This window comes from Amblyraja radiata, chromosome 8 (assembly GCF_010909765.2).
Source record: "Amblyraja radiata isolate CabotCenter1 chromosome 8, sAmbRad1.1.pri, whole genome shotgun sequence".
In the NCBI taxonomy this organism is placed as follows: Eukaryota; Metazoa; Chordata; class Chondrichthyes; order Rajiformes; family Rajidae; genus Amblyraja; species Amblyraja radiata.
The window spans coordinates 1,516,190-1,543,926 of NC_045963.1; the positions used below are offsets into that span (position 1 = coordinate 1,516,190).

A 27,737-nucleotide genomic window follows, 5' to 3' on the forward strand; every position below is an offset into this window, starting at 1 on the left:
CTGGTGGAGAAACACATGAGGCCGAACTCCGCGTGGAGCAAATCTCAACTATCTTCTACTTCACAGACTGAGAAAAAGAACACGTACATTCTGACTCTGGATGGAGACACTGAATTCCAGCCATCTGCCGTGACTCTGCTGATCGACAGACTGAGGAGATACCTGGAGTTGGAGCAGCTTGTGGACGGATACACCCATCGGGGTTTGGTAAGAGGCGCCATTAACATGACCACAGATTGCATGGGGCCTCACACCTTACTAGTGGGAAAGTCTAGGACCAGAGGTCATAGCCTCAGAATTAAAGGACGTTCCTTAGGAAGGAGATGAGGAGGAATTTCTTAAATCAGAGGGTGGTGAATCTCTGGAATTTGTTGCCACAGAAGGCTATGGAGGCCAAGTCAATGGATATTTTTAAGGCAGAGATAGCTAGATTCTTGATTAGTCCGGGTGTCTGGGGTTATGGGGAGAAGGCAGGAGAATGGGGTTGGGAGGGAGAGATAGATCAGCCATGATTGAATGGAAATTGGATGAAAATGTTGTTAAAGATATCCATGGTCTTGACCTCCATAGCCGCCTGTGTGAATGCCCTCGCACAGGCAAACTACAACTCCTCTCCCACCTGTCCAGAGACCCCAGCAGCCCTTCCAGTTGACTAAACTACACCTCACTCCCAATGTTGCCAGACGGTGGCACAGCAGTAGAGTTGCTGCCTTACAGCGAATGCAGCGCCAGAGACCCAGGTTCGATCCTGACTACGGTCACTGCCTGTATAGGGTTTGTACGTTCTTCCCGTGACCGCGTGGGTTTTCTCTGAGATCTTCGGTTTCCTCCCACACCCCAAAGACGTACAGATTGTAGGTTAATTGGCTTGGTAAATGTAAAAATAGTCCCGAGTGGGTGTAGCACCGTGTTAATGTGCGGGGATCGCTGGGCGATGCGGACCCGGTGGGCCGAAAGGCCTGTTTCCGCGCTGTATCTCTAACCGAAACTGAACCAGTAGATAAACTGCACTGTGCTGCTCTAGTCAGAACCATCTGGATCACAAATGATTTAATAGTCTAACTGATATTCATTCGCACACATCATGGTCAGTGATGGAAATGGGGGGGGGGGGGGGGGGTACGCAGGGGGACGGCGCTCCCCTACTTTTCAGTTTCCAGCTCGGGTTTAATGAGTACTGCAGAAAGATTGGAGTCGTTTATCACTGAGACGAAAATGATCTGTTAACTGCCACTGTTAGCACTTGTTAACAGCCAGTAGTTAACACATAGTTATACAAAGTATCACCAATACACCGATCAGCATTCCTCAGTCAATATAATTGTGTTTTGACCAAGTATTAATGACGCCATGTGCCTTTGAATAAAATTCACGGGGGAATTTCTTAAAACGTACTGTCATTAAGGGCTCCCGACCGCGAGCATGGGCTTCTCCTGGTGTGCAGGTACAGTCATTCACCCACGTTATTTTAGGTAGGAACTGCAAATTCTGTAACAATCGAAGGTGGACAAAAATGCTGGAGAATCTCAGCGGGTGAGGCAGCATCTCACCCACTGAGTTTCACCAGCATTTTTGTCCACCCACGTTATTTAGTAATTTGTACCCGTCATTTAGGGATGTTATATGAATTTTTTTTATGCGTGTTGTTTTCTCTCTCCCCTTCATGGTTAGTTCTTCTGTTTACCTTTATTTGCTTCAGTTTTATTTAGTATTATTTATCACATTGTGGTTGTAGCTTTTGAACGATTTAAACGTTTCGGATTTTTAAATTCTAGAAAGCATTCATGGTACCTCTGAGCATTCCCAACATTATCCGTTCTCATATCGGATTTAACAACCTGTCATATTTTGCAATTTTATCCCTGATTTAGGATGGAAGATAAAGCAAATTCCATCTTATGTATTCAACATTAGAGGACTATATTACCAACTTGAGAATACCATAAACAAGACAGAGTGAACATAAGCTCTTTTAACGATGGAACGGGAAGTCCGCTGGTATCATTGTATGGCTGCATAGTAACTCATTTCACTGTACCTTAATGGTGCATGTGACAAATAAATTTGAACCTTGAACCTTGATAATTATAGGTGGGCAGGAAGGAACTGCAGATGCTGGTTTACACCGAAGATAGACACAAAATGCAGGAGTAACTCAGCGGGACAGGCAGCATCTCTGGAGAGAAGGAATGGGTGATGTTTTGGGTCAAGACTCTTCTTCAGACTGAGAGTTAGGGGAGAGGGAGAAGCAGAGATAAGGAAGTGTAAGGCATGTAACTGGAGCTTCTCAGGGCACAGGAATCTGAAATCCAGTGAGGACATTTTTTAAATGAAAGACCTTTGAGCAATAGGTTAATGAATCAACACACAGACTCCATCCTACCTATGTGGTTACAGCTATTTTAAAATACTTTTTCTGCATCCTAGGTCCGATGGTGTGGTACCAGAAGTTTGAATATGCCGTCAGCCACTGGCTCCAGAAGACAGCTGAACACGTGCTGGGCAGTGTGCTGTGCAGTCCAGGTTGTTTCAGCTTGTTCAGAGCGGCGGCCCTAATGGATGAAAATGTTGTGAAAAAGTTTGCGATGAAGCCCACAAATGCAATGGAGTATCTACAGTTTGATCAAGGTAAATGTGTGTTGGCCGCATACAGTCAGTGGACGCTGTACAACCATCAGTTTGAGGGTAGACACAAAATGCTGGAGTAACTCAGCGGGACAGGCAGCATCTCTGGATAGAAGGAATGGGTGACGTTTCGGGTCGAGATGTGTCGGAAGAAGGGTCTCGACCCGAAACATCACCAACTCCTTCTCTCCAGAGATGCTGCCTGTCCCGCTGAGTTACTGCACCATTTTGTGTCTATCTTTGGTGTAAACCAGCATCTGCAGTTCAATCCTATACATGAGGTTGAGGGCACAAGGGAGATGACTTCAAATGTTGGAAATTGAAGACTTTAGTCAGGCAAAGTCTTCTGCTTTGTTCTTTCAAAGTATTGGTGATGCACAACTGAGGGACACTTAATATCAGAGTATAATTACAAATACTTATCAAACTCTGGCAATATTGTTCTAAGGCGGGGATGAATCTTTCAATGGCCATTCCTGCTCTGAAGGTGGAAATTAAACTGTATGACGGATCTTCTCTCTTCATAGCAACGTTAAGGGCCTGTCCCACTTTCACGACTTCATTCACGACCTTTTTTACTCGTGGACATTTTTCATCATGCTAGAAAAAACGCCCCGACCTACTTGATGCCACGAGTACCTACGACTAGCATCACGACCTCCTACAACCTACCTACGACCTCCTACGACCTCGTGGCGACCATGCTGCGAGTATGAGTCAAGGGCAAACTCGACAGAGGTCGTGAATTAGGTCGTGAAAGTGGGACAGGCCCTTTATAGATTGATGACTATAATGGAAGGTGAAACATGCAAAAACATAGATCATTAAATTGAAATGTTGGAAAGGGTGGCCATGCCTGTTTGAACATTGACCTTTGCTGGATAATAGGTGCACAAGCCAGGCTTCACTGAGTGAGACTTTTATTGATGATGCTCAGAACAACTTTACACCTACAATTCAGAATAATTCCTAGTCAGAAAGCGGTTACTGTTCGCTGTCCAAAATGTAAGTGTCCCATCCCCAAACGTGGCTTATCCATTCCCTTCACAGACGCTGCCTGACCCAATGCGTTACTCCAGCACTTTGTTTTACTGTGCAGAAAAATAATATTGACTCTGAACTGCATCATCAGTTGACTGTATGTCGTGCTGTTACTGGCGAGCGGAGCACCAAGGCTAATTCCTTGTATGTGTACATACTGCCCAATAAACCCATTCTTTCATTCATTCATCACTGCTCTAATTTATAACAAAAATTGTCATCTGCCACACCAAGACTCGTAAATGTTGATACCCTTCCATTTGATTACAAATCTTTCTTTTAGTTCTTTCCATCTCTCCGCCCCATCCTCTCCATTTTATGTGTTTTACCATTTCTCTTTTTTGCTCGTAATTGACTTAAACAAGTCGCATCGTTCCCTCCGCATATATTGCCTGAACTGCTACGTATTTGCAGCACACTCTGTTTACTTATTGAATAGAGTTACGGTTTAGTTTCAGTGCTGGTCAGAGTAGAGCTACTTAATGCCTCGTTGGCCTGTGTTTCGACTTGACAATGCGGAGAGCTCACTAATTATAAAGTGACACATTACAGGTGAAGACCGCTGGCTTTCCCTCCTGCTGCTGCAGCAAGGCTGGAGAATCGAATACTGTGCAGGATCCGACTCCTACACCAACGCCCCTCGGGATTTCAAGGAGTTCTTCAACCAACGGCGGCGCTGGGATCCATCAAAAATAGCAAATGCCACTGAGTTGTTGGGTAATGGATTTGCAGCTTCAAGGAAAAACCCATCCGTTTCAAAACCATTTCTCCTCTACCAGATCTTATACTTGATGGCAGCTCTTGTGGGGCCATCTACCATCTGTTTTCTGATTGCAGGTAAAACACCAGCCACATAAACACCATCATTGCACTTAGTTTTTTGTTCAGTACGACGATGTGTGTTTTAATGGACCTCTGAATAAACCAACCAAATTGTTTATGTTTCATTTGCAGCTGCTCTGTCGTTCTTCACTGGGTGGAATTACAACAGGTGCCTGATAGTTTCAATGATCCCTACAATAATTTACCTCATTATCTGCTTCATGGCAACACCCGACACTCAGATCACAGTGACAGCTGCCCTTACTGTCGTTTATACCCTGGCGATGATTGGCAGAGTTTGTACCGCTTTTAGTGAGTATTTCTTTTGGACTATATGTCTGCACATGGTTTTCATTTTCATGATGTTCATCTGACGGCAGATAAGCAACTCAACACTTATAGGAAAGAGGGGAGGTGGAAATTGAGGGAGAAGTTAACACAGAAGAATTTTACATAGTTTAGTTTAGAGATACAGCACGGAATCAGGCCCTTCGGCCCACCGAGTCCGCACCGACCAGCGATCCCCACACATTAACACTATCATACACACACTGGAAACAATTTTACTTTTATAACCAAGCCAATTAATCTCCAAACCTGCACGTCTTTGGAGTGTGGGAGGATATCAAAGACGTTGGAGAAAACCCACGCAGGTCATGGGGAGAATGTACAAACTCCGTATAGACAACTCCTGTAGTCAGGATCGAACCCAAGTCTCTGGCACTGTAAGGCGGTAGTTGTACCTCTGCACCACCGTCCCGCCCTTAGCTTTTGCCTTTTGTCCGCAGCTTCACCTGAATTCCAAGATGTGGCTTATCTCATTGCAATTTTTCGGCAACTGCTGGCATCATTGACTGACGTATCAGGTCACCGAAAAAGTCATGGCGTGATGCTGCGTGATGCGGTGTGATGCGGCGTAATGACGTATTGACACGTGGTGTTTCCTCAGGTGTCGCAACATTTTTTTGTTGCCGCTAGATTTTGAAATGTTTAAAATCAATGATGCCGGCAGTCGCCGAAAAAAATCCCCAAGTGGGCGACGCCCTTTAGTAAATACTTTACCAATGATGGTGATGCCATATATCTACACATTTATACTCAGTTTGCATGTGTGGAGCTGAAGATATTCAGAATAGGTCAGCGATGGAACGGGGCACATACTGTAAACCCCAGTAAAGCACTGGTAGCAGGAGGAATTGTTTCATAGCATTGTATAGGATAGTTTGTTCATAAGGTCATAAGTGATAGGAGCAGAATTAGGCCATTCGGCCCATCGGGTCTACTCCACCATTCAATCATGGCCGATCTACCTCTCCTAACCCCATTCTCCTGCCTTCTCCTCATAACCCGAGACACCCGTACTAATCAAAAATCTATCTATCTCTGCCTTAAAAATATCCATTGACTTGGCCTCCACTGCTTTCTGTGGCAAGAATGTTACCAATACTTCTCACCCAAAGGTAAAATTGCCTAATGAGTCCATAGGTGAATCTGTTAGAGTGTATTACTGGAAAACTGCCTGATGCATTATTATTTCAAATTCTCAGTCATTCAATAAAATTATCGCTTTTCGCAGAAGCCGATTGTATTTTATTAGAAGAGTGTAATTAACTTACGTAAAATAAGTGTGTTGTGTTGGGCTAGAGTAAAGATTACATTTCATAAAGGGCTGGTCCCTAAAGTAAAGGGATGTAGAGGCATCTAATGTGGTGAACAAACGGTTTCTTTATTCAGGCATTGTAGGTTATGTATACAAGCACGTTTGGTACTCTAACACAAAAGTAATTGTCGCTGCGACAAGGCACGTCTGTCGACTCGAGCTCTCAAGCTTGATTTCTGCTGATGTGGCGGGACACTCATGTGAAGAGAGAGGTTCATTATATATACACTAGGGCACACCCCTATACCTCGTGACAACTCTTTGCTGCCATTACCCAGTCACCTGACCTTACCCCCAGACCGCCGAGTGTTCACACCTAACCACCGTGTGGCACCACAGGGTGTTGTATTGTGAACATACAGTCATTTGTGCTAACACCATCTATTTTATTTTTTAGGCATAATAATCTTTGAAGGAACAATCGTATCACCAATTGGTATTTTCATTACTGCCCTTGTACTCCTTTACTTCATCACTGCACTGTTGCACCCAACTGAATTGCCTCTTGTTCTGTATGGACTGCTGTATCTCCTTTGCATTCCCACTGCCTCCATGCTGCAACCAATTTACTCCCTGGCAAACTTGCACATCACATCTTGGGGAACGAGAGAGACCAGGGCAAAGGAGCAAAATGGAAGCGCACCCAAGGATCGCCACCTGAAATACAAAATAGGTCGCTGGTACCTTGAATGGGTAATTCATGGAGAGAAAGCTCAGCATCCCACTAAAGAGACGATTGAAAGGTAAATATTTATTATTTATTTAGGCATTAAGATCACCAAGAAACACAAGGATTTATGCCTATAATTGACCATATTAAACATCAGTTTACTAAATGGTCACCAATGTCCTTATCCTTAATTGGCCGAATCAATGCTATTAAAATGTTCATTTTACCTAAATTTCTGTATTTATTTCAGACGATACCAATTTTTATCGCCAAATCTTTCTTTGATATTTTAGACTCCAAAATTTCTTTATATATATGGCAGAATAAAAATCCCAGACTAGGTAAAAAATACTTACAGAAATCAAAAAAAGATGGTGGTTTGGCACTGCCGAACCTTAGACTTTACTACTGGGCAGTCAATGTTCGTTATTTAACATTTTGGTCAAAAGATTTGGAAGATACACAATGCCCAGGATGGATAAACCTAGAACATGATTCCTTACAAGGGCTATCATTGGCTTCTATTCTAGGGGCCTCGTTACCTTTAACAATTACGAGATTGAATAAATATACGACTAACCCAATAATAAGACAAACGTGCCGAATATGGTTTCAATTTTGTACGTTTTTTGGACTAAATTATTTTATCTTATCGAGTCCTATTTTATCCAATTTTCTCTTCCAACCATCTAGTACTGATCAAGTCATTTTGTTATGGAAGAGGAAGGGATTAGTAGCTTTTCGTGATTTGATTTTGGAGGGTTGTTTTATGTCTTTCGAACAACTCTCCAATGAATATAACTTACCTAATTCACACTTTTTTAGATATTTACAAATTAGACATTTTTTGAAGGCTACTCTACCCCTATTTCCGCTACCACATCGATCCTAAATTTTGGAAAAAAATTTACAGTTGAACCCTTATCAGAAAGGATTACTAACGACTATTTATGAGTTGATTTTGAAATTACAAATAGATACATTTAATTAAATTAAGAATGACTGGGAAAGAGAACTCCAAATTTCTATATCTATAGAGAAATGGGAGAGGATTCTTCAATTAGTTAATACCTCTTCAATGTGTGCAAGACACGCTTTGATACAATTCAAGGTGGTTCACAGAGCTCATATGTCAAAAGATGTTAGCTCGTTTTTATGGTCATATAAATCCTACCTGTGACAGATGTAACTCTGAAGTGGCCTCATTGACCCATATGTTTTGGTCCTGCCCTTCTTTGGAAAAATATTGGAAAGACATTTTTGATACTATTTCTGTAGTTTTAGGCATAGATTTACAACCTCATCCTATTACTGCAATTTTTGGGCTACCAATGTTAGATTCTATTCATTTGTCCCGCTCCGCCCATTGATTGCTTTTACCACATTAATCGACAGAAGATCTATTTTATTTAAATGGAAAGACTCCAACCCTCCGACCACACTCCAGTGGTATTCGGAAACGATATCATGTTTAAATTTAGAAAAAATCAGGAGTGACACTGTTGAACCCTTGGTTAAATTTGATAAGACTGGGGGAAAATTTATTGACCATTTTCACACAACATAAATTGCTCCCTCTTTAACCGTTATAAAAAATATTTTACCTCGATAGGGTGGAACAGACTTGACGACAAACAGACTTATATTGTTGAAATTCTCAGTTCAGATTCGGTTTTGCTTTGCTTTGTTTTTAATCTATTTTATTTTTATTCGTATTTTATTATTATCAATTTTTCTTTTTTTTCTTTCTTTAGTTTAGGGGGGTTTTGTTTTTTTCCTTTTTTCTTTTTCTTTTTGTCTTTTTATCTTTGTGTTTTTTTTTACATTTATAAGTTTCCTTTTAAAGATTTAACTATATTTACATAGCGACCGGGAGGTCTATATTCATTTTGTATTTTGACACTGGTCTCATATTAGGTTATACCTGTTATTAATGCAATCCTGATCCCTATGTATCAATACCATTGTTATGTTTATCATTATTCTTTTTGCTAAGTTTTTTATGTTTTATTTCTGCTTTTATTGGAAAAAAAACAATAAAAAGATTATAAAAGAAAGAAAGGTAAATATCATATTTTAAATGGTGTGCCAAATTGATTAATGTCACCAAATTGTGACAAAACTGTGTTTTTAGTCAGTGTGGTAATCAAGAGAAGATAGACACAAAAAGCTGGAGTAACTCAGCGGGACATGCAGCATCTCTGGAGAAAAGGAATAGGTGGCGTTTTGGGTCGAGGCCCTTCTTCAGACTGAGAGTCAGGGGAAAGGGAAACAAGAGATATAGATGGTGATATAGAGATACAGAACAAATGAATGAAAGATATACAAAAGAAGCAACGGTGATAAAGGGAACAGGCCATTGTTAACGAGGGGCTAATTGAAAAGGAGTTACCGACAATGAGACTCATCAAGACGACTTTGAAGCTGGTATGACTTGGGTGGGGGAGGGATGGAGAGAGGAGAGATGGAATAATTACTTGAAGTTAGAGAAATCAATATTTAACACTGCTTGTCTGTAAGCTGCCCAAGCGAAATATGAGATGCTGTGTATCATATTGCATTACCTTGATGGGGAATGAAAATAATCTGATCAAGGGTCTTAAAGTATGGAAATCAGCCCAAATATTTTTCGATTAATATACTCTCTCACAAAATGCTCACTTAATTGCCTTTCTTCCATATTCTTCTGTTTCCTTTTTCCATCAAATGATATAATCTGAGATATTTTCGAGATTCCCACTGCCTACTCTTTCAGACTTTATCTAACGTTAAATTGACTGCCGCACCATATAAAAGACTTCCTCCCACCCTGCCTACCAAATCCTTTCAGATCGATCACCCTTTATTCTTCAGTAGTTAAGAGGAATCAAACCCAGTTTATGCTTCCTGCCTCTTTCCCCAAAGTCAGTCTGTGAGATCGCAACTGAATATATCCTGTCCAATTCAGTGCCAGAACTGAACGTAACGTTCCAGATGCATTCTAATCAGAGATTTGGACAACAGAAAGATTGTAATCCAGTCCAATTGGTATAAATGCTAATGCTAATATTCCATTGGTTTATCAGTTTGATTTTTATAGCTACCAACTTTCTATGAGACCCATCCTTCGACCCAAAATGTCACCCATTCCTTTTCTCCAGAGATGCTGCCTGTCACGCTGAGTTACTCCAGCATTGAATCTTCGATTTAAACCTGTATCTACAGTTCTTTCCTACAAACGTTGCCATCCATTCTTTAAACAACTCTATATTGCATTAACATCAACCACCTCTCCTCTATTTTCACAAACATATTGATATTAATAAAATAAATTGATTCACAGCTCCTTCAAAGTGTAAACAGAATGATATCTGATTTAGAAAATAAATCTAAATTAAAAAACGGGAGAGTTGCTTTTCTATTTTCCGGATTAAACTTCCTGATGAAGTAACTTGCTCTGATTGTTCACCATTCTTATTTTTCAAGTGCAACTGAAACAAATGGAGTCCCAGTGGATCTGGACTTGCCAGTGGAAAACTGTGAGTATACAGCTTTTAATGCTTTACAGAACAAAATCCATCATCTTAACTTAGTCTGAGTTACTGCATTTAAGAGATGCACTTAAATAGGCAAGGTGCAGAAGTATACACACCTAATGCGGGAAAATGGGGTTAAAATACAGTGCATTCAGAAAGTATTCAGACCCCTTCACTATTTCCACATTTTGTTACGTTACAGCCTTATTCCAAAATTGATTAAATTCATTTTTTTTTATCATCAATCTACACACCTCAATACCTCATAATATAAAAGCGAAAACAGGTGTTTAGAATTTTTTGCAAAGTAATTAAAAAGAAATAACTGAAATATCACATTTACATTAGTATTCAGACCCTTTGCTATAACACTCAAAATTGAGCTTCGGTGCACCCTGTTTCCATTGATTATCCTTGAGATGTTTCTACAACTTGATTGGAGTCCACAAGTGGTAAATTAAATTGATTGTACATGACTTAGAAAGGCACACACCTGTGTATATAAGGTCCCACAGTTGACAGTGCATGTCAGAGCAAACACCAAGCCATGAAGACGAATGAATTGTTTGTAGACCTCCGAGACAGGATTGTGTTGAGACACAGATCTGGGGAAGGGTATAAACATTTTTTGCAGCATTGCAGGTCCCGAAGAGCACATTGGCCTCCGTCATTCTTAAATGGAAGAATTTAATTCCACCTCCAGTTTAAATTCCATTTGGAATATTTTGGAGGACCAAGAAACCAAGAACCAAGAAGAACTTTGAAACAACCAGGACTCTTCATAGAGCTGGCCGCCCGGCCAAACTGAGCAATCAGGGGAGAAGGGCCTTGGCCAGGGAGGTGACCAAGAACCCGATGGTCACTCTGACAGAGCTCCAGAGTTCCTCTGTGGTGATGGAGAAACTTCCAGAAGGACAACTATTTCTGCAGCACTCTACCAATCAGGTCTTTATGTTAGAATGGCCAGACGGAAGCCACTCCTCATTAAAAGGCACATGACAGCCCGCTCGGAGTTCACCAAATGGCAAAAGATTATCTGGTCTGATGAAACCAAGATTGATCTCTTTGACCTAAATGCCAAATGTCACGTCTGGAGGAAACAAGGCATTGCTCATCACCTGGCCAATGCCATACCTACGGTGAAGCATGGTGGGGGCAGCATCATGCTGTGGGGATGTTTTTCAGCAGCAGGAACAGGGAGACTAGTCAGGATCGAGGGAAAGATAAACGAAGCAAAGTACAGAGAGATCCTTGATGAAAACCTGATCCAGAGCATTCAGGACCTCAGACTGGGGCCGAGGGTCACCTTCCAACAGGACAACGACCCTAAGCACACAGCCAAGACAACGCAGGAGTGGCTTTGTGGCAAGTCTGTGAATGTCCTTGAATGTCCCAGCCAGAGCCCGGACATGAACCCGATCGAACTTCTCTGGAGGGAACTGAAAATAGCTGTGCATCGACGCTCCCCATCCAACCTGACAGAGCTTGAGAGGATCTGCAGAGAAGAATGGGAGAAATTACCCAAATACAGGTGTACCAAGCTTGTAGCATCATACCCAAGAAGACTTGAGGCAGTAATCATTGCCAAAGGTGCCTCAACAAAGTACTGAGTAAAGGGTCTGACTACTTATGTAAATGTGATATTTCAGTTATATATTTTTAATTATTTTGCAAAAATTTCTAAACACCTGTTTTCACTTTTTTATTATGGGGCATTGTGTATAGATTGCTGATAAGAAATGAATTTAATCCATTTTAGAATAAGGCTGTAATGTAACAAAATGTGGAAAATGTGAAGGGGTCTGAATACTTTCTGAATGCACTGCAGATGGGTAATAAGATGGAAATGGACACAGTGGGCCAAAGGGAGCATTTCTGTGCTTTTCTCCATGACTCTATAAAGGGCCTGTGTCATTGTACGAGGGAATTCAAGAGTTCTCCCGAGTTTCCCCTGATTCGAACTCGGAGAATTACGGTAATAGCCGTTCGTAGGTACTCGGGGCTCTCGTGGACATTTTTCACACTGTTGAAAAAACTTCACGAGCTTATCGCATTTCCCGAGTACCTGCCGTTAACGTTACGAGCCGCTAAGAGATGTCCCAAGCACCGACCTACCTGCTACGTACATTCTACACACTTACCACGAGTTTGATTTTTTTTTAAACTCGGGAGAGCTCTTGGGTAAACTCGTATAGTGGGACAGGGTCTTAACTCTCCGTTTTTGAGAGATAGAGCAACAATGTGGAATTAAAATGTGTCACTGTTTGATACTTACACTACCAACACACAATCCTCAGCCCACTGTGAAAGGATTAATCGAAATGCAAATGTATTATCATAGAGAGAGTTATGCCCCTGTCCCACTTAGGCAATTTTTTTAGGCAACTACAGGCGACTAGGCTGTCGCCACATGGTCACCAGGGTGTTGCCTGTATGATCGTGAGTCGTCTCCTCAGTCGCCCAAAGAGTCGTAGCGTTTTCTGTTCGCTGCTGGATTTTGAAATGCTCAAAACTTTTCGGCGACATTTGGCTTGACGCCAATGAGCATAGCCTGACGTAGGTGCTGTCGTAGGTTGTCGCCAGGATGACGTAGGTTGTCGCCGGTGCTGACTTCGGTGAATTCCATTGGCGATTACCTATGTCAACTGGCGACAGGTACCGGCGACTGAATTGCCTTATCTTTTCATGGCTTGTCATGGGTGTACGTAGGTTGTCGGAGGTGTGGTCGTAGGTGGACGTCCTAATGGGTCGCCGGATGTCGGTAGCTTGCTGTAGCTTGACGTCGACTAGGTGGTAGGTTGTTGTAGACATTGTCGTATGGGGTTCCAGTCGCCGGTTTTTCGACTCTCTTTAAACTCTTTTTAGTCTCTTCCTTCAGGGGGATGCGACCTTTTCTTGTCGTATCCCCAATCTCCATCTCCGTCTGTGCTGAGGCCTAATTGCGGAGATGGCGGCCTCCAACTGGGACCGACCTCGAGGCTCCGAGATAAATCGGAGCCAGGACTTTCCAATGCAGGGCTGGCCGACCTCGGGGCTGTGGTGGCGCTGCGTCAGCGGCGACCCAACTTCGAAGCTTCGGAGGCGTCGGCAGCGGGCCCAGTGGACGACAACGTCCCAGGTTGGTGACCGGTTTTCTGGAGCTCCCGCAATGACAGCTTCGTCCGCTGGACTGGAGGGTGGCAGCTTTGGCAGCTTCGACCGCCCCGGGCCGCGGAGTTTGAACCAGCCCGTTTGCGGAGTTCGGAAGCGGCCGCTGGACTTCCCATCACCCGGCGGGATCCCTACATCGAAAGCTGGATTGCCTCAACGCAGAGGGAGACGAGGAAGGAAGAAACAAGGAATTTTGCCTTCCATCACAGTGAGGAGGTGCCTGGTAGACTCACTGTGGTGGATGTTAAACTGTGTTAAGTGTGTGTTTTGTTATTTTATTCTATGTTATGACTGCAAGGTACGCAATTTCGTTCAGACTGAAATGTCTGAATGACAATAAAGGATACTTTACTTTACTTTACTAAATTTATAGGATAGGTTGTCAATGTATGAAGCTAATATTAGTATATGTACCTTTGCCACCTAAACCTGATGTATGAATAACACACCAATAATGATGCTCACAATACACATATTGTCAGTCCAGCAGCAAATGATTGGATATTAAGGAATTGAAGGGATATGGGGTGAGTCAGGGTGTTGAGGTAAAGGGTGAATCATCATCTTATTGATGAGCCGAACAATCTAAGGGCCGAAGGGCCTCCTCCTGCTCCTCTGAGCTGTACCGGCAGCAGAGACGATTGACTGGAAAGGACTTTGTCAATTTAGCTGTTGTGGAGTATAAATATCTGAACTATGGGTTTTGTGTTTTCAAGGCTGGGTCTCTGAGCTGAATGAAACAACATTCTTTACTGAAGATTCCCTGGAAGAAGTAAGATAACACTTGCACGATTCTTAACATTAAGCAATGAATTGTACCCTCGCCTGAACTAGACTTTCCTCTTTCACACTTGGGCACAGAGTGTTGGTGATGAGCGCATCGGAGGAAACCTTAGAGGCAGGAAACACATGTCTGGAACAGAACTTCCAAATTTGGCCTACACGATCTCCCGGTTGCTAAACACTTTAACTCCCAATTACCATACTGACCTTTCCGACCTGGGATAGACACAAAATGCTGGAGTAACTCAGCGGGACAGGCAGCATCTATGGAGAGAAGGAAGGGGCGACGTTTCAGGTCAAGACCCTTCCTCAGACTCTACCTGAAACATCACCTGTTCCTTCTCTCCAGAGATGCTGCCTGTCCTGCTGAGTTGCTCCAGCATTTTGTGTCCATCTTCGGTTTAAACCAGCATCTGCAGTTCCTTCCTACACATGGGCCTCTTCCACTGTCAGAATTTATAAGGATGTGGCTGCAGGAGCCAGAGGCTAAAACGCATGAGTGAATTATTATAGGGAATGCGTTAATAAACATCTTAGTTCTGGAACATGATGGAAATTGAGTGCAAGGGAAGGGAGTGTTTGGTCACAAATTAATTGTTAAAGCAGCACAGTGATGCAGCTGGTAGAACTGCTGCCTCACAACGCCAGAGATCCCAGGTTCGATTCTGACCTGAGGTGCTGTCTGTGTGGAGTTTGCGCATTTTCCTTGTGACCACGTGGGATTTCTCCCACATGCCAAAGACGTGCAGGTCTGTGCAAATTGCTCTTAGTGTACAGTGCAGTCGATGCAAAAATGGGATAACATAGAACTAGTACAAATGGGTGATTGATAGTTGGCATGGGATCAGTGGACCCGAAAAGTCACCCATTCCTTCTATTCAGAGATGCTGCCTATCCCGCTGATGTTATTCCAGCATTTTGTGTCTCTCTTTGGCCTGTTTCCACACTGTATCTTTCAATCAAGAGTATAAATAAAGTAGATAAGTTTAGATTAGTGAAGGATACTAACATTAGAATGATCCCTATTACAATAAATAAACCTATTGTGCATAAATCAGAACAAACGTATGAAATAGTTGTTAAACGAAGGCACACAGATCACATCAGTAAATTCTGAATAAAAATGCGAGGGTAGATGAAGCTGTTATCTGCAATGCCTGAAGGGCACGAGTGTAGTCAACTGATTCACAGCAGATAGAGGGTAAATTGCATAGGTCAGTGTGGAAAGAAGAGGAGGATTTAATTGCTCCATCAAAAACCTAACCCTGGCCCAATGTACCTGGATATGATACAATACGATGAAACTTTATTCATCCCCGGATGGAAATTGTTCCACCGACAGTCACGACACAGAAAACTTGGAATTAAAAGTGAAAAGAAAAAGAAAAAGACAAGCAACTGTTGTCTGGCTGCCGTGTTCATTGTGCCCTTCATCGGAACAAATGAACAACTAAACGAACACAGACCTATCCCGTGGGCAGTGGATTCTAAACTAGAGTGCCCCCTCCCCCATGCCGGACCCCCTTGTTCTTCACGGCGCTTCCCCCACTCCGGGTCCCCATTGTCTTCCCGTCCCCCCTCACCCTCATCGAACGTTGATCGCAGATCGTTCACGAGGCCCCCACTGCCGCCGAGGCCTCTGTTGCCGTCGAGGCTCTTGCTGCCGCCACCTAGTCGGCGCCACGGTTGTTCGGCGGGTGGATCGGGCCCACATGGCTCCCCGGGACACTCCCGCACGGCTCCCCAGGACACCTTGTTGAATTGTATTGTTCCGTGAATAGATTGGGTTGGAAATGGTGCAGAGTGAGTTGATTAGAGCAGATGTATGCATCTAATTTTGATCTAATGCACTCAGTTTTACTGTACAAACTCCTACACTATTATTTAAGTTCAGTTCGTTGTCACGTGTACCGAGGTACAGTGAAAAGCTTTTGTTGCGTACTATACGGTCAGCGCAAAGACAATACATGATTGCAACAGAGCCATTCACAGTGTAAATAGATAAATCACGATAAGGGAATAACGTTTAGTGCAAGGTAAAGCCAGCAAAGTTCGATCAAGGATTGTCCGAGGGTCACCAATGAGGTAGATAGTAGTTTGAGTATTTGCAATTCAATTTACATCTGAATTCAGATATAAATGAATATTTCTAAAATACTTGACATGTTTCACATCTGCAATTCGCTAGAGGTTAAAAGGATGAGGGGGGACCTCATTGAACCTTACCGAATAGTGAAAGGGCTGGATAGAGTGGATGTGGAGAGGATGTTTCCACCAGTGGGAGAATCTAGGATCCGAGGCCATAGCCTCAGAATAAAAGGATTTCCCTCAAGAAAGAAGTTGAGGAGGATTTTTTTTAGGCAGAGGGTGGTGAATCTGTGGAATTAATTCCCACAGACAGCTGTGGAGGAGAAGTCTATGCATATTTTTAAGGCGGAGATTGAAAGATTCTTGATTGGTAAGTGTGTTAGGGGCTATGGGGAAAAAGGCAGATGGGGTTGAGCGGGAAAGATAGATCAGCCATATAAGCGGAATAGACTTGTTGGGCCGAATGGCCTAATTCTGCTCCTGGAACGTATGAACTAATGAAGTCAACCAGGAAAGCATCAACGGTGTTCCTATCAAAATAAACCGAGGAGAATCATTTACTGTTGAATGTCAAATGTGTTCTCAGGAAGTTAATCTTATAATATTTTCCTCTCATTTCAGGATGAAACTTTATTTTGGAGTCAATTTATAGAGCAGTATTTGAAATCGGTCCTTGAAGATAAATATTCCTTGAAAAGAATAAAGAAAGAATTCCTGACTCTCAGGAACAAGGTTGGTAAAGCAAATATTTATCTTTGTTGCTCACTGAGGTGCAGAACATTCTTGCTCGAAGTTGTTGTCTTCAAACTAAAGCCCCTGTCCCATTTAGGAGACCTAAACAGCAACCTCTGGTGACCTTGCCCGCCACCCAAGGTTTCCATGAGGTCACCGGATGTTTTGGTCACTCTCCCTAATGGTCGAAAGTGGTTTCCGCGTGGTCGAGGCTTCATCTAGGTTGCTGCTATTTTTTCATCATGATTAAAACCGGCCTCGACTAAAAATCGGTTGCCGTTTTAAAAATCGATAATTTTTTTGTCGCAGGTCTAGTCGAAGCCGGGTTTCTTCATAGTCGAGGAAGGTTTTCAACATATGCGTGGGAGGTGGTAGGAGGTTGCAGGTCACCTCGACCTTGATTTTTTTTTTCGGTGGCGGGCAATGTCACCAGAGGTTGTTGTTTAGGTCTCCTAAGTGGGACAGAGGCTTTAATTGTCTCCTTCAACCTACTGTGGTAATGCAATATAATGTTCCTAATCGGCGCATCTTCATACGCACATCTTCTGAATAATGTACCCGAAATGTCAACAAAGCAGTAAGGTAAAATTCCTGATATTTTTCTCACAATAATTCTGGGGGATATTGCCTTCTGAGCCCGTTAAAGATTGGATGTAATTTCATTAAAGTAAATGATTTAAAATATGCAATGTTTATTTATCTTTTAAACAATATTAAATATTTGAAAGAAATTAATGGTTTGCTTAATTTTAATGGTTTTCAATGTTTGTGAATGTCATTCACAAATATTCAAGCTTTTTAGTAGTTTTTAAGGCCTGTTCAGTCTAGTTCTAGACGTTGACATTTCTTTAGTCAGAGGGTGGTGAATCTGTGGAATTCTTTGCCACAGGAGGCTGTGGAGGCCAAGTCAATGGATATTTTTAAGGCAGAGATAGATAGGTTCTTGTTCAGTAGGGGTTATAGAGAGAAGGCAGGAGAGTGGGGTTAGGTGGGAGAGATAGATCAGCCATGTTTGAGTGGCGGACTTGATGGGACTATCCCCTATCACTTATGATCTTATCTCCTTATGACCCAGTGGCAGCTGAGAAAGCATTTGTGGGATCTACAATCAGAGGGCTATACATTGCATAGGGTCTCACTGGTGCTAGCAATTTTGTTCAAGCTACATTAAGCAAACTGACATTGAAATGAATGATGATTTCCCTAATTGAAAAGTGTCTGCAAGCTGGAAGGGAATAACGTTTAGTGCAAGGTAAAGCCAGCAAAGTCCAATCAAGGATAGTCCGAGGGTCACCAAAGAGTTTAGCACAACTCTCTGGTCGTGGCGGGATGTTTCAGTTGCCTGATTACAGCTGGGAAGAAACTGTCTCTGAATTTGGAGGTGTGCGTTTTCACACTTCTAAATCTTTTTGCCTGATGGGAGAGAGGAGAAGAGGGAGTGGCCAGGGTGCGACTCGTCCTTGATTATGGTGCTGGCCTTGCCGAGGCAGCGTGAGGTATAAATGGAGTCAATGGAAAAGAGGTTTGTTAGTGTGACTGTCTGGGCAGTGTCCACAATTCACTGCAATTTCTTACGGTCTTGGATGGAGCGGTTCCCATACCAGTGGCTGTGGCTTTCTCAGATATATACTTTGGCCCGAAAATTACACCTTTGGATAACTAAAATGTATAAATGCCCCCAGAATGGCAGATACAAATTCCTTTTTCATTCTCTTTTGCTTGTATTTAAGCTGTTTATTTTCCCATTGATGGTGATGATGGTGATTATGGTGATTTTGGTGGTGGTGATGGTGATGGTGATGATGGTGATGGTGATGGTGGTGGTGATGGTGGTGATGGTGATGATGGTGATGGTGATGATGGTGGTGATGGTGGTGATGGTGATGATGGTGATGGTGATGGTGATGGTGATGATGGTGATGGTGATGATGATGGTGGTGGTGATGGTGATGGTGATGATGGTGATGGTGGTGATGGTGGTGATGGTGGTGATGGTGATGATGGTGATGGTGGTGATGGTGGTGATGGTGGTGATGGTGGTGATGATGGTGATTTTGGTGGTGATGGTGGTGATTTTGGTGGTGATGGTGGTGATGGTGTTGATGGTGGTGAAGGTGGTGATGGTGGTGATGGTGATGGTGGTGATGGTGATGATGGTGGTGATGGTGGTGATGGTGGTGATGGTGGTGATGGTGGTGATGGTAGTGATGGTGATGATGGTGGTGATGATGGTGATGATGATGATTGTAGATGGTCCATGCATGCAACCAATAATATAGCTACCTCAGTACCACTAACCACGCCTTAGTTATCAAGTATAATAACTCTCTCTATCTCTCCCTCCCTCTCTTGGTTCCAGCACGGTGATAGACTGCTAGTAGTCAGTGCTGGAATGTGTTTAACCTGAGTGATCATTAAACAATAAGTAAAGTTACAAGTGTGTCAGACTTAAACACTTTACATGGTGTCAGATAGTTAAAACGCACGCCTCCTGTTCATCGGGTTTTATTTCTTTATAAGTGTTGCTTTATCGGAGTTTTTTTCTCGCACCCCTCTACCACTATGGCCTCCTCGTGCCGCAAGCCCTCGCCCCTGGTCTTTGATGCCGACATAGCGGAGCGCTGGGCGACTTTTGAGTTGGATTTCACACACTACATGAATATCGTTCACCGTAACGATCCTGACGCCGTCAAAGCATCCCTCCTGTTGAACCTTGCCGGTCCTGATGCCATGAGGAGAGCACTTGCTTTTGCCTACAATCCCGCTGTCCAGGATGACAACGATCTGGTCCTAGTACCTACGGAGTCTGCCAACGATCCGGTATGTTTGCTACGGAAGTTTGCTGAAATTTGTGACTTGCCCTCTAACCGCATTTTAGAGCGAGCCAAGTTCTTTACGTGGAAACAACAGCCTGATGAGCCAGTTGAGTGTTTTATTGCTGATCTGCGCTATCTCGCCCAGAGGTGCCGATTTGAAAATATGACTGACCAGCTTACTAGGGACATTTTAGTAACGGGGATGATGGATCAGTAGTTGCGATCGGAGCTACTGAGAAAGCCAGATCTTACTCTGACCGAGGCCATGCACGCATGCAGGTTGGCCGAAGTTGTTGACCCACAGTTCGGACAGCGGGAGTCCGATAGCCGAGCTATCAATCTAACGGTTCTCAACAGACCGCGTCCCAAAATAGACTACAATAGACCTGTGCCGCGGACAAGCTACCCCCCCCCCCCCGGCGCTCACGTTGTTAAAAAGTGCCCCAATTGCAATTATGTGCATTCTATGCAGTCGCAGTGCCCGGCTTACGGAAAATCCTGCAATTTCTGCAAGAAATTTAACCATTTCTCTGCTGCCTGCCGGTCCCGTGGGAAACTTCCCCCAGCTTCTAGACAAGTATTAAACAACCTGGTACAAGTCGATAACGAGTTTGGTTCCCAGTCCTCTCTCGACACTGCCCACGACTCTGAGCCAATTAGTTCTCAAGGAGATGCTAGTGTATTCACACTCCTACACGCACCTGTTCTACTCCCTGATCCATCGGTCCTCGTTACTGTCAACAATCATTCTTTCTCGGCTAAGCTCGATACTGGGGCAAAGGTCAATGTTATGTCAACAAGCCTGTTCAAGAAGATTAGACTTAATGAGCTGCTGACTGCAGACCGTTCGACTTTACATGCTTATGGGGGTGAGGTGCTGAAACCTGTGGGGAAGGCCACTTTCAATTGTGTGCTGCAGAAGTAATCGCGGCCTCTCCTGTTCTATGTTCTCGACTATGACTGTGTGACTCTGTTGGGCAACCAGGCATGCCAGGACCTAGGACTGGTGTCCTTCGACCGCACTGTCAACGAAGTGCAGGTGTTGCTGAATCCGATGTCTGAGTACCCGGACCTGTTCGACAATGAGCTGGGCAAGCTACCACTCGTTTACAAAATCGCCACCGACCCGAAAGTGGTGCCCGTGGTCCGTGCACCACACAGAGTATCCCTCGCTATGAAGGAGAAAGTTGAGTCTATGCTGAAAAGCATGGTCACGATGGGAGTGCTGGAAGCGGTTAGCGAACCCACCGACTGGGTCTCCACCATGGTCGCCACCCTGAAAAAGGACAAGAACGAGAACGGGTGTGCATCAATCCGAAGGATCTGAACCTCGCGATAAGGTGACCACACTACCCCATGAGAACCGTGTAAAACGTTGCAGCTCAAGTCGGCCAGGCCACGGTCTTCTCTGTCCTTGATGCCAAGAGCTCCTTCTGGCAAATACCTCTCGACAAACGCTCCTCCGACCTGACAACGTTTGCCACTCCATATGGCAGATTCAAGTTCTTACGGATGCCATTTGGTATTAGCTCTGCCAGCGAGGTGTTTCAGCAGTCCATGGAACAGCTGTTCGCTGGCATGCCGTGTGCCATCATCGTGGATGATATCCTAGTCTACGGGAAGAATACCACCGAACATGACAAGAACCTCGGCCGGGTCCGACAGATCAATTTGAAACTGAACGAAAAAAAATGCAGGTTCCGCGTATCCGAAGTGCCTTACGTCGGGCATATCTTCACTTCTAACGGTCTGAAGCCCGACCCACAAAAGACAAATGCAATCTCCCAGATGTCAGCCCCCACCGACGTCCTCGGTTTGCAGCGATTCCTGGGCATGGTCAACTACCTGGGGAAGTTCATCCCAAATCTCAGTGAACTGAGCTCGCCCCTGAGACAGCTAACAAAAAAGGACACTGCCTGGTCCTGGTTCCCACAACACCAGCAGGCTTTTGAATGGCTGAAGTCTAAGTTGACCAGCACCCCGACCTTAACATTCTTCGACCTGCGCCGTCCCATTGTTGTTACTTGCGATGCCTCTCGTTTTGGACTAGGTGCTGCCTGCCTGCAGCTCTACGACGACGGATCACTGTTACCGGTCTCGTATGCCTCTCGGACCATGACCGACACGGAGCAACGGTATGCTCAGATCGAGAAGGAGCTCCTGGCGGTAGTGTTCGCCTGCTCCAAGTTCAAAGACTTCCTCTTCGGCAGCAAATTCACAGTCGGAACGGACCACCAGCCGTTAGTGACTATTCTCAACAAACCGATACATATTGCCCCCGCCAGGCTGCAGCGCATGATGCTGCAGCTCCAGCGTTTTGATTTCAACATCGTTAACAAGAAGGGCACTGAGATGCATGTGGCTGACACCCTGTCTCGTGCCCCCCTAGCCTCCTGCGACCGCCACCCCTACGAGCAGGAGGACCTGCTGGTACTGAACGTCAACTTTGTCCCAACCAAGCAGCTACAGTGCCTGACCGAGCACACCGCCGCTGACCCTACGTTGCAGCAGCTCGCAGCCGTTATCAAGCGCGGGTGGCCCGACAGACGCACCACTTTGCCGTCGGGTGCCCACCCTTTCTTCCTAGTCCGTGATGAACTGGTGATCCAAGACTGTGTCATCGTCAAGGGCCACAAGGTCGTGGTCCCAGCCTCCCTCTACGATCTATACTTCAATGCTGCCCACAGCGGTCATCCCAGGGTCGATGCTACCATTTCTCATGCCCAAGGACAATTTTACTGGCCCGGTATGGCCAAATACATCAGGGACAGAGTGGCCTCCTGTCCCTCCTGCAACAACCTTGCCCCACACCAGCAGCGCCAGCCTCTTTTGCAGCAGCCGGCGCCTACCATGCCCTGGACATCGCTGGCTGCCGACATATTCGAATGGCGGGGCAAGCAGTTCCTCGTCCTGGTCGACTCGTACTCCAACTGGTTCGAGGTGGACATACTTCCCTCCATCACCTCCGAGATGGTCATCAGCAAGCTGCGCAGGCACTTCGTCACATTCGGTGCCCCTGTACGCTTGCAGACCGACAATGGCCGGCAATTCACTAGCGCCGAATTCAAGGCTTTCGCTGCCAGGTGGAACTTTCATCACTACACCAGCAGCCCTGAGTATCCACAGAGTAATGGCCTGGCCGAACGGGCTGTGCGGAATGCTAAGGCTCTGCTGGAGCAGTCGCGCCTGTCCAACTGCGATTTCTACCTGGGCTTACTCAACCTACGAAACATCTCCCGGGACCCAGCCATGGGTTCCCCTGCCCAGCGTCTGATGTCGAGGATGACAAGACCACCCATGCCAATCGCCCAACAGACCCTGCTACCCAAAGTGCTCGAACCTGCCACTGTCCAACAGCGGATTGACCAGAAGCATGAAAGCCAACGACGTTCGCATGAGAAGTCCTGCCGCCCCCTGTCTCCTCTACTGCCAGGCCAAGTCATTCGGATGCAGACTACCACCGGCTACTCCCGCCTCGCGACCGTGGTCGGTATGGCTGACTCCCCAAGATCTTACCTGGTGGACTACGAAGGGACTGTCTATCGTCGGAGCCGTCAACACCTACTGGCCGTGAACGAGCCGAAGCCTGCACCTGCGGGTCTTTATGCTCCTCCGTTGCCATTCCAGCCTGTCACTGCCGATCTCCCTGCTGTTTCCCACATGCCGCTTACCCCTCCCCTGCTGCGGTCTCCTCTTCCTCTGCATTCTCCTCCTCCTCGGGCGCCTGGTTTTGGCCGGGTCACTTCACCTCCCCCTCCTGCCTTTCCAGCTTCGACTGCGCTTGATCCTGCTTTAACTTTCTCGCCTGCCTCCGCTACGCCTTCTCTTCTTTCCGATGGGGGGGGGGGAGGTGTTGTACGCACGCGTTCGGGTCGCTTTATCAAGCCGCCTGTTCGCTACGGTGACTTTGCTTAAACTCGCATGCCCTGAGCTGTTACATTGCCACGGCTCTAATCCTGTTTTGATTTCTAAGGGGAAGGATGTAGATGGTCCATGCATGCAACCAATAATATAGCTACCTCAGTACCACTAACCACGCCTTAGTTATCAAGTATAATAACTCTCTCTATCTCTCCCTCCCTCTCTTGGTTCCAGCACGGTGATAGACTGCAAGTAGTCAGTGCTGGAATGTGTTTAACCTGAGTGATCATTAAACAATAAGTAAAGTTACAAGTGTGTCAGACTTAACATGATGATGATGATGATGATGATGATGATGATGATGATGATGATGATGATGATGATGATGATGATGATGATGATGATGATGATGATGATGATGATGATGATGATGATGATGATGATGATGATGATGATGATGATGATGATGATGATGATGATGATGATGATGATGATGATGATGATGATGATGATGATGATGATGATGATGATGATGATGATGATGATGATGATGATGATGATGATGATGATGATGATGATGATGATGATGATGATGATGATGATGATGATGATGATGATGATGATGATGATGATGATGATGATGATGATGATGATGATGATGATGATGATGATGATGATGATGATGATGATGATGATGATGATGATGATGATGATGATGATGATGATGATGATGATGATGATGATGATGATGATGATGATGATGATGATGATGATGATGATGATGATGATGATGATGATGATGATGATGATGATGATGATGATGATGATGATGATGATGATGATGATGATGATGATGATGATGATGATGATGATGATGATGATGATGATGATGATGATGATGATGATGATGATGATGATGATGATGATGATGATGATGATGATGATGATGATGATGATGATGATGATGATGATGATGATGATGATGATGATGATGATGATGATGATGATGATGATGATGATGATGATGATGATGATGATGATGATGATGATGATGATGATGATGATGATGATGATGCTTTATTGTTTCATTCCATTCCATGTCCATCCAGGCTATCTTCATGTATTTGATGATCAATGTGCTCTGGCTGGGAGGAACATTTCTCCTGCAATTAACTACTGATGGAATCATCAGCACCAAAATCATAATCAATGGAACAGTTGTGGAGGTTCCAGTCCTCCAGATACAACCGGTGTCATTTGCCTTTCTAGTCACCTTTGCAATTTTAATCTTCATTCAGTTTTTGGCGATGCTGTACCACAGGTATGTATGCTGCTACCAGCAGAACGTTGTTCTTTGTCAGCTTTTACTTATTCTCAGAAGAGAGGGCTTGAGTGCTCTCAAAGACTATTGCACTGATTGCATGATAGAAGTGATAAAAATCCTTTGTTTACCTCTTGTATGCACTGAATTGTTTTCACTTGACCTTTGATAGAGTACTATGTGTAGGAAGGAACTGCAGATGCTGGTTTACACCGATGATAGACAGAAAATGCTGGAGTAACTCAGCGGGACAGGCAGCATCTCTGGAGAGAAGGAATGGGTGACGCTTCGGCTCGAGACGTGTCTGAAGAAGGGTCTCAACCCAAAACGTCACCCGTTCCCTCTCTCCAGAGATGCTGCCTGTCCCGCTCCAGCATTTTGTGTGCATTTTTGATAAAGTCCTACCAGATGAACTCATGACAGGACAGAATTAAGTGCAAGATGATGAATGGGCAGAAACAATGATTGCAAAATATAACAGAACACTGTTTCTAGGGAGCATGCAAGAAACAAGCAGTTACCTGCAACATTGCTACTTTAGTGTGCCTGTCGAGGCATGGAACAATTTGTTGCCCATGTAGCTAGCTGAGTCCTTAGTGGCAGTTCAGTGGCGCTGGGGTAGAGTTTCTGCCTTACAATGCCATAGACCACAGTTTGGACGTTCTCCCTGTGACTGCGTGGGCTTTCTCCGGATCCTCCAGTTTCCTCCCACACCCCAAAGACGTACAGGTTTGTAGGTTAATTGGCTTCGATAAAAATTGCAAATTGACCCAAGTGTGTATAGGATAGTTTTAGTGTATGGGGTGATAGCTGGTCGGCGCAGACTCAGTGTGCCGAAGGGTCTGTTTCCGCACTGTATCTCTAAACTAAACTAAACCAAACTTCACTGCAGGTCTCAGAAAGACCCTTAAATGCAGATCACCTACGAATCTCAACCAGTCATCAGGCTTTGCACATCGTTACCATTATTTGTTTTACCAGACTTATTTGCAAAATGTGTTTTGTGCATTAATTCCCAGGTTCAGTGCCTTTAACAATCTCAACCTATTCTCAAACTGAAATCAAATGACCGCTGATAACTTACAAATATTGCACTTGGTCAAAATGTAGTGAACACTACTGTTTAAAAATCTACAATAGCATTCATTATTATAACAGAACAATATGCATTGAATTCCAGAATCTACACCTTCATCCACTTGATATCACCCAGTTCAACAAATGTGCCTCAGTCACACAACAAAGATATTTGGTCTCAGGCTACAGAAGAGATGGTAAGATATTTACACATTTACACTAATTCACCGTCCTCTTTACAAATGTTTGTATCAAGAAGAATAGTTATAATTAAACTCCAAAAGAATAATATGTGTAGGCCACCTATTGCAATTTGCAATTATGCTATCTATGTTGAATTAATAAAAATAAAAATTAAAAACAAATTGGGGGAAAAAAATGTCCCCACAGGTGAATGTTTTTTCCTTGCAGTCTATGATTACAGGAGTATGGATCTAGATGTTAATATCACTGTAATTGCATGTTCATCCTCTGCACATGGATTCTGGTACCAATACATTGTTGAAAGTAATATTTTCTTTTATCAGGTAATAGACGTGGAAGAAACATTTGACTATGCCCGTAAGTCCAGGTGCTACTGAAATGAGTGAGGACGCCAAGAAAAACAGATCAAGGACTTAGTTTGGTCGTAATGGCAACTGAAGCATCAGCAACTACTATGACTCAGACTGGCTCAGGAATTAACCATCATCTAATAAGACATTGTTTATCATTAGGTTCACCAACTTTAAGAACGCTGTAGGATTCCAACAGGTATACACCATTAAGGAACAGTTTGCATTTACAATCTTTACGAACCAAGTTGAGATTGAGATCAACTGGGGTTTTAACCAAAGTGTCAATACAAAGAAGCATTGCTACCAAGGATTTGAAACCATCAAAACACACCAGAAATTGTGCTCTGGTAATGCCTGAGTCTCCAGGTCCAGCACAATAATGAAAAATATTTTATAATTATCGTCTTGTAAATTAAGTCTCATTAAGTGTATGCCGTTTATAATGCACCAATTCATGACACTATCTGGCATCGTTCAATAACTCCATCAATAACCTTTTCATGAAAGCAAAGGAAGAGCTACTGTATGTGTATGGCTAAGAAGTGTTGGCACAGGCTTTTCTTAAGGGCCTGTCCCACTTGGCGACTGTCGGCATCATTGACTGACGTATCAGGTCACCGAAAAACTTGCGGCGGGGTGCGACATGACGCGCCGTGATGATGCATTGACGCGCGGTGCTTCCTCAAGTGTCACAACATTATTTTTGTCGCCGATGGATTTTGAAATGTTCAAAATCTTTCGGCGACCCTGATACGTCAGTCAATCACGCCGGCAGTCGCTGAAAAAATCGCCAAGTGGGACAGGCCCTTTACTGATTAAAAAATAAACTATTATCAAGATAGAGAACAGATTTATTCCAGGTGGTTATGTTATTTCTCGTTTATTTGAAAGATATTGTCAAGCTTGAAAGTGTTCCGAAAAGATTTACGAGGATGTTGGCAGGACTAGAGTGTGTGAGCTATAGGGAGAGGTTCAGTAGGCTGGGTCTCTAATCCATGGAGCATTGGAGGATGAAGGGA

General features: G+C 44.1%; 1 protein-coding gene across 1 annotated transcript; it reads left to right on the plus strand.

The window, feature by feature from the left end:
• Positions 1-27,737, plus strand: LOC116975809 (chitin synthase chs-1-like). Its single transcript, XM_033025031.1, is given in 12 exon segments — positions 1-157; positions 160-207; positions 2,428-2,628; positions 4,219-4,503; positions 4,621-4,800; positions 6,546-6,891; positions 10,284-10,336; positions 14,200-14,255; positions 16,976-17,086; positions 24,873-25,084; positions 26,265-26,358; positions 26,689-27,737. Coding segments are annotated over 12 exon segments (1,782 nt in total). The 5' UTR covers positions 1-15; the 3' UTR covers positions 26,743-27,737.